The sequence below is a fragment of the Triticum urartu genome, chromosome 5 (genome assembly GCF_003073215.2).
Source record: "Triticum urartu cultivar G1812 chromosome 5, Tu2.1, whole genome shotgun sequence".
Taxonomy (NCBI): Eukaryota; Viridiplantae; Streptophyta; class Magnoliopsida; order Poales; family Poaceae; genus Triticum; species Triticum urartu.
Genome location: NC_053026.1, coordinates 178738375 through 178749409, shown reverse-complemented (window position 1 = coordinate 178749409; position 11035 = coordinate 178738375). Strand labels below are relative to the sequence as shown.

Genomic DNA, 11035 nt, shown 5'->3' with positions numbered 1-11035 from the left:
CATTTATTATTTTTTATGTTTAATTATATCAAGTTGGACGTGAAACTGGGCCGTTTTGTGGTCGTGGTGAGCCTAACTAAATTTTACGTTTATTAAAATGCGCTTATTTATTTTTTTAGTTATTTTATTTACGTTTTTCTATTTTTTTAAATCATGTCTAACGCGGACGTGATTTGGGGTGCGGCCGCGCGGTGGGCGTACGCATGTCCCAACGGACAAGACCGGACATGGTCAAACCCATCGGTGCCCAAAACGGACAAAATTCGGTCAAACCGGACGTTCGTTTGAGGTCACGCGGTGGAGTTGGCCTTAGACTGGTCGTAATGATAGTATCATAGCTAGTATCGTGCATACCAACTAGACTATTTTATTGAAGTGGCATAAAACTAAATGAAAAAAGAGGGTATTGAGTATCATATCATAATACTGTATCATATTAAATGCTATGCTACTATGTGTCATATATGGCAATACATAAGGTTAGCTATCATACCAGTATATGATATTGTGCATTTAGGATACTAAGGTACGATACTACCCATTACAAACAGTCTTACCCACACGCGACCACCTCCGCAGCAGGTGGCCCCACCGGATCATCATCCACCGTAAAGTCGCAAACTTGACCACTTCCGCAGCCTCTACATGACCCCAGGTAAACGTGACGAGAGATACCGGGCCGAGACCCCTCCGCAGTCAACAACGTCTGTTCAACTCGGCAACTTCCCACTTCCTGAGTTGCGAGTCGTCTTCTCTTCTCCCGCAACACCTTCTTCCTCGTCCCCCTCTCGCCCGCCTTCGCTGATATTGTCCTCCCCAATCCCCCGCTCGTGTCCCCAAGGAGCGCCAGCGCCGAGAGAGCCGCAATTTGCATCCCGCACGGTGCTGGAGGGGACCGCTACGCCGCGGATCGTCCACGCGCGTACGACTCCGACTCCGCGCCTGCATTTCTGATCCGGCTGGTCGGCGGCCGGCGAGATGTTGGGGGGCGTCCTGTCCAAGACCCTGCTGTGAGTACCCGTTCCTTACGTAGGATGGCTATTCGCCGCTGCACTGGGCTGGGCGAACGGGTTCGTGGCGGTTTCTCTCCCTCTTCTGTCTCCTGATTTTGCTCCGACGCCGACGCAGGCTGCTGTTCGGGTACGCGATGCCGGCGTTCGAGTGCTTCAAGACGGTGGAGGCGCGCCCCAACGACGCGCACATGCTCCGCTTCTGGTGCCAGTACTGGTGAGCCGTTCCTTCTTCCTCCTCCATTCCCTTCGAGTTAACTTGACCCGGTGCCTGCACGGCCGCCCCCAATTGATGCGAATTTGCTTTCGTTTCCTTTCGATGTGGAGTCGGATGCACTACTTGGATTCCATATACTTGAATTTGCTAAGCATGATATTAGTAGTTCTTTATTTGTGTATCTAGACGAAAGTTTATGTTAATGATAGTGCCAGTTTCAATAACTGACTCACTTTTGCCTTTCTATTGGGTCACATGCCTTCTTTTGTTTCCACGTGTTATATGTTGGGTGTTAGGTGGATGATGGCACCACGATCCTGCCTTATGCTTGCAATAGACTTTTAACCCTCTTAAGCTGTAGCATTACGATTCGCAGTTCTATGCTTATTTCTTTTGTCCCAACAAAATGGTTGCAAGTTCTGCTACAGTTTCAGATTGGTATCATAGGCGCCGAGCTGCATATAATTAGTAATTGTATGCAGGGTGTTTGATCAGAAATCAGTGCTCCAGACAAGAGGGCCCAGAGATTTTTTATTTATGATTTTCTTCTTTGTATATAGTTGTTACTAAGTCCTGAAATCAAACAGGGCTTAGTTTGCACCTATGCTTACAAGGGAACTTGTTCATGGACCATCTAAATCCATCTGTCTTTGCAAATAAGTATGTTGGCTGGCAGGAAAAAATACATTATTATTACTGTGACCTGGTAACAGCCTTCATGTGTGACCTAACAATTGGTAACTACTATTCTAGATGATCTCCCTTTACCATTTTAACTGTTCAAATTTTCCCAATTATTTTTCCACCGTCCAAATGCCACGCTGGTCAGAGCGGTATCCGCCGAGCAGCCATCATGCCTGGCTGCGCCCCTTCTCGGTCATCTTCTTGCCCATCGCGGAGAAGGATGGAGGTGTGGTGTGCGGCGGTGTTGGGAGAGGGGGAGGAGTGAGTGCGGATAGGATTTGCGGAGGAGGCCGGCTGGCTATAGAGCCTGAGTAGGCTTCTTGGGCGGCGGGCCTCCGTGAATGCAGGTAGGTGGGAGGCCGGTGAATTATGTGTGAATGCGCGGAGGGTTCTAGAGCAGCCTTAGAGGGGTTTTAGGGTGGGACAGGGGTGTTGGAGTCAGATGTGGCGGACGTTCGGATTCCCCCAGAGCTCCCCTCGATTTGCGGCCGGTCTGTGGGATTTCGGACGTCTGGACCGGTCCAGCCCGTTTTTGTGATCCACGTTGGATGGCTAGAAGTGTCCGGACGACCTGATCCGGACATTTGCGGGAATTTTGGTGATCCGCGTTGGAGATGCCCTTATTGTCTATTATTCAAGGAAATAAATATCATACAGGTCCCATGTCCCTTATTCATCCCATTCCTTGTGGAAGATTTACAAGCATTTCACTTAATTACCTTTGGCTCCATGGAGCCTTGTGTCGCCTTTTTCTTTTTCTTTTTGTTCATGTTTGTGTTGTTGCCCCAGCAGAACTTCTATTTTATTTCCTTCACTCAGACATGATGTATGGCCGTGATGGTTTACTTTATATATAAAGCGGGGTGAAGGCCTGTTTTGTTCGTTTCACTTAAATTACCCAAAATTGTAGTTTTGTTTGTAAGTTGGTCACTTGAATTCGGGCCAAGGACTCTAGATGCATAAACATTTTATTGTACTTGTTCTGTACCGCTTGCTTTTAATGAGGATGCTAAAAAAAGAGGATGCTCTATCCCTTATGCACAATTATGAAATGGATTTTAGCGAGCCCGGGGTTTTTGAGTCGCGCGACTAGTCGATGAGTCGCAAAAAAATGTCGACTCAACTTAGTGTCAACTCATGACTCAAGTCGCGACTAGTCGCAACTGCAGGCTCGACTTTTTCCGAGTCGCTACCCCAGAACGACTCATCGACTCGAAAACAATGAGCGAGCCTATTCATTTCGGTTCTTGACAGACCCAGTAAGCATTAATTTAGTGTATATCAAGACAATATTGCCTCCTCACCTAGGAATTTTTGAAAGAATAACTGAAGCTTTTTGAGACCATAACTGTTGTTTCTGATTTCTATATCCCAGAATTGAATTGCCTTTGATAGACTCATAGCAATGTATCAATTAGACATTGCAACGCACCTGACGTTTTAACTAACTAGGTTGTCGAATACAAGCTACGACATTTGCACTTATTTTTGAGGGAAATTGGACATTTGCACTTGCTACTAGTCAATATACCTTTAAGAGTTCCCTAAACCAATTCGGGTTGTATCTGGTTAGTTACAAATTTTAACATTTTAATATGATATCATCGGTTATTTCAAGCTGTCTTTGTTGTTGGAGGTTAGGCCCAGCTAAGATTAATAATTAGTACTCCATCCGTTCACAAATATAAGATGTTCTAACTTTTTTGTGAATCAGATGTATATAGACACATTTTAGTGTGTCTATTCGGTCATTTCAGTCCATATGCAGTCCATATTAAAATATCAAAAACATCTTATATTTGTGAACAGAGGGAGTATATGAGATTGTACAGATTTCCTATACTATACCTATTTCTATTTGTTACACTATTTCGCTTATGTAAGCCCACTTAGCTCAGAGGTTAGTGCATATCACAAGTTACCCAGCTTGAGTTTTTCAGTCAATCAATAGATTGTGCAGTTTCTTAGTCTTTTGTCCACGTCTACATGTGCGTTGAGGAAATATTCCAAATATCTATGGCAATACATAGCGCACCTCACACGCTAGCTGATTGATTTTCCACGAGGAATGCTTCCACATATGTTATTTTACTTTTCTGTTCCAAGACTTGAACATGACTGGACTGGGTCAATGACCAACTAAACTATGGAAGGTTCTAAGACTACTATATTTACTTTGATCAGCTAATTGACTGATAAGAAGACTAATTCAAAGTATAATATACACTTCCTAAATTGCAATAATATTTCTTTATTATTACCTAACATGACTTTGGCCCTAGCATGAAGCTATTCAAAGAAACAGATCAAGAAACTTCCCATTGAGATGCTTGGACTAGCTGTAGTCATACCCTATAATTTCTACCTTACCTCTATTTGTCATTTGAAAATGATAGTTTTGGCAGTAGGTATCAATAGTAACTGTAATATTAGTGGTCTTATTTAGATTAATCGATTGTTCCGCTGTTCTGTTTTTTTCAACAAAGGGTTGATTTTATTGACTCAAAATGAAGCATCAAGTGGATACAAACACGATGAGCATACACCCAGCCTCTGCATAGCTAAGATGCACACAGCCAACAAAAACACACACAACTAAACACGCCGGCAAATGGCAAAGTCATGCAAGACCAAAGCTATTCCCTAGCAAGGAAAAGGAAAAGGCCCGAAGGGATCAAACCAGCGACCGGCAAACTACAACAACGACCTTATCCGCACCAGCACATGTCCAACAAGGGCATCTCCAACGCGGATTACCAAAATGCCCGCAAATCAATGCTTAAAAGGGCCCGCAGATCGATGATTAGTAACTGTATGCAGGGTGTTTGATCAGAAATCAATGCTAAAGACTAGAGACCCGGAGATTAAATTTTTAAGATTTTCTTCTTTGTACATAGTTGTTACTAAGGCCTGAAATCAAACAGGGCTTAGTTTGTACCTATGCTTAAAAGGGAACATGTTTATGGACCATCTAAATCTATCTGTCTTTGCAAATAAATTACTGTTGGCAGGCAGGAAAAAAGATACATTATTATTGCTGCGAGTTGGTAACAGCCTTCATGTGTGATTTAACAATTGGTAACTACTATTCTAGATGATCTCACTTTACCCATTCTAACTGTTCAATTTTTCCCAATTTATTTTCCACTGTCCAAATACCATGCTGGTTGGAGCGGTATCCGGCGAGCAGCCATCATGCCCGGCTGCGCCCCTTCTCCTCCTTAGTCATCTTCTTGCCCATCGTGGAGGAGGATGGAGGTGTGGTGTGCGGCGGTGTTGGGAGAGTGGGAGGAGTGAGTGCGGGTAGGATTTGCGGAGGAGGCTGGTTTGCTTTAAAGCCCGAGTAGGCTTCTCGGGCAGCAGGCCGCCGTGAATGCAGGTAGGCGGGAGGCCGGTGAATTATGTGTGAATGCGCGGAGGGTTCTAGAGCAGCCGTAGAGGGGTTTTGGGGTGGGACCGGGGTGTTGGAGTCCGATGTGGCGGACGTCCGGACTCCCCCAGAGCTCCCCTTGATTTGCGGCCGGTCTGTGGGATTTCGGACGTCTGGACCGGTCCGGCCCGTTTTGGTGATCCACATTGGATGGCTAGAAGTGTCCGGACGACCTGATCCAGACATTTGCGGGCATTTTGGTGATCCGCGTTGGAGATGCCCTTATTGTGTATTGAACGCGTGTGTTGCGCTTCGCTATTTGTTTACATTATGGAGCTTTGTTAAAATCTTCACATGCATATGTTAGTTGAGGTAAGTAGTGAATAGTGCTGATGTTTAATTGCTCCTGTTGAATCCATTATGTTTGATAGGAAACATCACCGGCATGTGTTAACACAGTATTTTTCAAGCCTGATATTGGCTTGCTAGTTGTGCATGTACAAAATGCTTGCAGGGGGTCCTTATTTCATGAATGTTTGCTATGGCAGAAAATATCAATATCCGCTGTTATGTTTTTGTTCAAAGCTAACCAGGGATAGTTATATGTTTAATACTTCCATGATCAAATGCTTGGTTTGTCAAGAATTACTCATTCACTTGGATGATTTTCAGCTAAACTAAGGTGGAGCAGGAAAGAGACTTGTAATAATATTGGATGCGTACTTTGAGCAATAAACTAAATTAGATAGTGTATGCATGTAAGCATATGGTACTCAAGTGATTTCCCTAGGTTATCTGAAGAATATTAGACTGGCTGCAATGTTTCTATACTTGTATTATCTTTGGAACTCGTGGTGCTTTTGCGGCTGCAAGGTTATATGCACCATCAAGTTAGCATGGCCTACAGGCAATCATCAGGTCCCACCTTAGAGGCCATATAAGCACTGTGGATGCCCTAACTGTTTCCATTTTTATCCCATGGCAATATGTGTATTCTTAAACTTGATATATATTCAAGTATTAAATCGGATATGGCTCGCTTATAAACTGATCTATTTGTGAAATGTCTCCAGGATTATTGTGGCCATGGTGATAGCCTTTGAGAGCCTCATCTCTTGGTCAGTTCAGTTCCTCGTTTCTTCTGTCTTTTCTACTTTAACTTTTCATCTTACTTATGCATCTGTACCCATTCCAGGATGCCAATGTATGGAGAAATTAAGCTTGCTTTCTTTGTTTACCTATGGTACCCCAAAACAAAGGTAACCCCCCCCCCCCCCCCCCCCCCCCCCCCCCCTCTCCCTCCCGGTGCACAGAAAGGCCACATAATCCATGAACAATAAAGTGGGTGTTAATTCCCGAGAACCTAAAAATGTAGGTTAAAGTTTCACCATGGGACCGTCTAATGAGGGCTGCTTTGCTGACGATGGTCCATTCATGGGTAGTTTTTGCCATTTTGTAGTCATATCACCATTTTTTCCTAACCAGGAGATATAAGGAAGTAAAGGCCTGGTGATGTGGCTATATAAACATAGTAAGATACTTTCTTGTCATAAAAAATGGGTGATGTGGCTGTCTAAATGGCAACATGCACCTTGAATTGGATGTCTGTCAGCACACACCCTCGAAAAACTGTCTCAGTGTGCCTTGTACATGACACTCTGGTTTTGGCTTTCTCTATCTTAATGAAACAGCACAGTGTCTGCCTTTTTGGTAAAACGAAAACAAAAACCTTAGGGTGTATGTAAACCTGGCTTTGCAAGTTTTGGGGCTTAAACACTCTCTACTTTTGTTGTTCTGGGGGGTTCAGTGGCGTTTATTGTGATGTTTAGCAGGGGGTGAAATGGAACTTACTCTGCTTTTAAATTCCTCAAGTGCATGTAAGTAACAACTAACATCTGTGTTAATACAATTATTTCTGCAGGGCAGTGATGTTGTATATGACACCTTTCTTCGGCCCATTGTGATGCAATATGAACCAAACATCGAGCAGAGGTTACTGCATCTGAGGGCAAAGTCTGGGCAGTTACTTAGCTTCTATGTTAAGAACTGTGCTGACAAAGGGACGGCATTTTTCATGGATGTCTTGCGTTATGTGGTCTCTGACAAGGCCGAAGGATCAAATCTAGAGGTAATGGCATCCCCCCTGTCATTGTAACATGCACTGTATTAGAGTTTTCATCTACCAGGTGATTTGTTCTTGGTAAATTTAATGCATGAGGTAGTCAAGGGCTGCATAGGTTTAAAGAATGCATATCCCTTTTTGAGGTGTGAATCTTTTTGCGGAGTAATTTGACCATGCACTTGCTGTCATAAAGATTGGTCTGTTGCCAGTTTAAGTTCATCTCCTGAGCATTGTACTATCGGGAGAACTCATGATCAATTTACTACAAATTTAAGAGAACTGATTGCTGCTATGCATATAGCGTAGTTTAACATTGTTATATCTTGTACAGAGAAATCGTAGGATTGTCACAGTACATGAAATATGTAGCTTCTTTAAATATCAAGTGTCACCATCAGTTCTTACCAAAAAAGGCCCCACTCGACTACATATAGTTTTTTTCAGGAATATGTAGTTCTAAGTATCCTGGGATACACTAGCAAGCAAAGTACCACAGTTAAATAAGCATTTATTTACTACCAAAAACTATTTTGCCATCGGTAATTATTTTCATTTATCCTATTCTTGAAGTGCAAATTACTCAAAGTGATATCAAGGAAAACAGTTGAAACTCCAATGCAACTTAGCCACTGGATGCTACCAAGTTTGCGGTCCTACTATGATGTACTGCAGCAGATCTCCCATGAGCCATGACACCACCTGCCATTCCATTTTGAATAAACTCCAACCAGCGTAATCTCAAAACAGAGTGTTTTGAATAAGAGGGCAACAGCCCCAACCTTGCCAAACCACTATTTCCTTTGTTTCCCTCTCACTACCCCACTTTGACAATCAGACAGGAGCATTATCCAACCCATCCAAGCCAACGACCCGGTCCTCCACCCCGATCTCAACCAAGGCCATAGGCCCCTTCCGTTGTCAGCACTCAGTGTCGGCCCACCGGATAGCGACGCCGCAACCTGCTGTATTGTAAACAGGGGGAAACCATTTCCCCAGGCAACGTGGGTCTTGTCTGCACAAGAGCCAAAGACACAACGGAACCGTTTGTTGATTCGTCCCCTTCCACAGACCAAATCTCCTGTCCAATTCCTGTCATGTTACTACTGCACCTTCCCATCTTGTAATTTTGCTCTCTTCATTCTTGCATTGCCCTGATTTTCATGACTGTTGATATAATTGGAGTGAATTCCATTTTTTACCGCCAGTTTCATGTTTGTGACAGCTTTTGCCCCATTTAGCAGAAATTCTTAATTTTTACTCAATTTAGCGAAACTTGTGCCCTTTTATTTTATTAAGTTTCTCTGTTAACCACGCATGCCACATCGACAGTTTATTTTATTTTTCTGGTTATTTTGGCTGGTTTTTTCTGTTGACCAGAGCAGCAGGGGAGACGCCTGACTTCTGTTAGCCGCGTGTGGCACCCTGTACACCTCAAACTCCCTTGTCTCCATGCCGTGGTCGGCATGTGCCACCGCCATAGGCCGGTACCGGCGCTGCTCATGCTGCTCCCATCTCTCCTTGGAGCTCCCCCCCCGGTCCAATTTAGGCCGCATGCGCCTCCTAACTCGCATCTGGCAGGACATGCTGCCATGGCCACTGAGCCTATTCCAACTAGTTCGGTATATCCCGAACAGTTACTCCTGTATCCCCTCCACCCCTATAACCCTTCCCGCATCTCTGCTTCAGGGGAAAATGTCACCGGCAAGCTCCCCGGCGTAGGGCGGCCAGTCTTCAATTGTGTCATTGGTTTGATCATCCAAAGACCGGAGCGCACCAGAGAAAACACAGGGGTGCTAACGGAACCATCTACGTGGCATATACACAGTCAGCAGAGTAATAAAAAATAAAATGAAATGGGGTAATTTGTGGCACAAGTTTTGCTAAATTGAGAATTTCTGCTAAATGGGGTAAAACCTACCACAAACGTGAAACCAGGGGTAAAAACTGGAATTCCCTCATATAATCAAGTATGTATGTTGTTATCTGATAAATATCCTGAACATCCTGCCTGTCAGCTATAGAAATCACGTGCACGAATCATATGATAAGATACAATGCACTGGAAACAATTTGAGCACAAGTGGTATTGACAGCAGTTTCATCTCTTTTCTGATTGTGCGTGTTCAGCAGAGGAATAAGAAGTCTAGCTGGAGTCCCTTTGCGACTAAACGTCGGCCGCCATCGCCGCCGCAGGAATCTCTCTTTGACAACCCTGATGCTGCAGTTGTCGCTGAAGTTCTGCGCGCGGCCATCAACCCTAAGCCCCGGCGAGCTCATAATGACAAGGACTATTAGAGGAGAGGGATGGAATTTTACACCGGTGTAAGGAAATGATTGTGTACATAGAAATAGAATGATTCAAGCAAAGGTCAAATTGAAAGAAGAAATCTAGTACATAGAAAAACAATCCAGCAATTAACCCAGTGTGAAGAGATATGAATGAAGCATGTTGTAGACTTGTGGTGATAGCAATTTATTGTCTCTTTTTTTCCGGATCAATTTACTTCAATTGTTTTCCTCCACATGCTTGTGTTCTGATCATTCCATTATTGCATCAATCATGAGTTCATGACGACTAATCAGCTTTGTTAGTAGTATGACATTAATCATTTCTCTTGTTGCTATCATTCCTCTTTGTGTCTAATCCTACCAAATTATTCACACAAATTACAACCCAAACATAAGCCGGCAAACTCTACAAAAGAATCTAATCGCACAAAAGAAAAGAAGAAAAGAGAAATCAAAGAGAATTCACGGAGGTGCAACAAGAACCGCATGGAGGTGCGCCGTCAGGAGAAGTCACGGCCGGAAGAGTGCTCCGATGAAGCTGAGGCAGCCGAACAGGAGGCGGCAGAGCGGGCCGCGCCAGCGCCGGTTCCGGCGGGTTGGGTCCTCCCTCGCCGACGGCGTCATCTGCAGGTACGCGTACGCCGCGTGTTTTACCAGCGGGTGGCGTATCATGTGTATGTCCCCACAGCTGCCGGCGCCACCGATGACGCAGGCCGCCGGTGAGCTCCCTGCCCCCGTGTACCGCGGCGACGCTAGGATGTCCCGGAGGCTGGTGTACCCGTTCCCGCTGCCATCGTCGTCGTTGCTGGGTATCTCGATCCCCGGCGGGGGGCACGACGGAGCCCGCTTGAGCGGCGTGCGCCAGTGCCGGAGCTCGAAGTTCCCCTTGGTGCCGCCGTTTGCCAGCGGCGAGCGTAACCGGCCGCGGTAGTGGTGCGGCGACGGCGACGGAGAGTCCGGCGTGGCAGCCAGCGCTGCCGATGGCATAACCGCCACGATCGGACCTGCAGCTACGGAGGATGGTGGATTGATAAGAATCGAATCAAGCAGCTCGAGAGCAAGACGACGACTTTGAACGGGAGAGAGGAGAGAGAGGGGGGGGGGGGGAGAGAGGGGGAAGCAATTCACTCGAGTATATAAATTGGGAAATAGTTAGTCGGAGGCTGCTCTGGCCCGCATGTCATCGAGCACAAAAAGGTTTTAAGGACTTCAAAATAATTATACAATTTGTTTGGAGGGAGTTGTGAGTAGTGCCTGGGCCCGGAACGGCTCGTCAGATCGGCTTCGGGTGGAGGTGTGGGCCCGCAACAATTATTGGATCCACGTCGGCACGGCCACGAGTG

The 11035-nt window shown here is 45.2% G+C and overlaps 2 protein-coding genes across 3 annotated transcripts; one reads left to right on the top strand and one right to left on the bottom strand.

Moving 5' to 3' along the window:
* Positions 1 to 662: 662 nt before the first annotated feature.
* On the top strand, positions 663 to 9902 carry LOC125508311 (putative HVA22-like protein g). 2 transcript variants are annotated; one of them, XM_048672971.1, is made up of 6 exons: positions 663 to 1010; positions 1129 to 1227; positions 6355 to 6399; positions 6477 to 6540; positions 7203 to 7409; positions 9534 to 9902. In XM_048672971.1, exons 1-6 carry the CDS (start codon positions 979 to 981, stop codon positions 9696 to 9698), a joined length of 612 nt encoding a protein of 203 aa, XP_048528928.1. In that variant the 5' UTR covers positions 663 to 978; the 3' UTR covers positions 9699 to 9902. The 2 variants fall into 2 exon arrangements, with proteins under 2 accessions (XP_048528928.1, XP_048528927.1); XM_048672970.1 differs by having other exon boundaries at positions 9531 to 9902.
* Positions 9903 to 10000: 98 nt separating this feature from the next.
* LOC125508312 lies at positions 10001 to 10795 on the bottom strand. Its single transcript, XM_048672972.1, has one exon. It carries the CDS (start codon positions 10677 to 10679, stop codon positions 10203 to 10205), a length of 477 nt encoding a protein of 158 aa, XP_048528929.1. The 5' UTR covers positions 10680 to 10795; the 3' UTR covers positions 10001 to 10202.
* Between the last annotated feature and the right edge of the window lie 240 nt (positions 10796 to 11035).

Coding starts and splice junctions, on each gene's coding strand:
- LOC125508312 (XM_048672972.1), bottom strand. CDS start 10,679: ATGCCATCGGCAGCGCTGGCTGCCACGCCGGACTCTCCGTCGCCGTCG.
- LOC125508311 (XM_048672970.1), top strand. CDS start 979: ATGTTGGGGGGCGTCCTGTCCAAGACCCTGCT. Junction 6,400..6,476: donor TTTGAGAGCCTCATCTCTTG/GTCAGTTCAGTT, acceptor TACCCATTCCAG/GATGCCAATGTATGGAGAAA. Junction 6,541..7,202: donor TATGGTACCCCAAAACAAAG/GTAACCCCCCCC, acceptor TTATTTCTGCAG/GGCAGTGATGTTGTATATGA.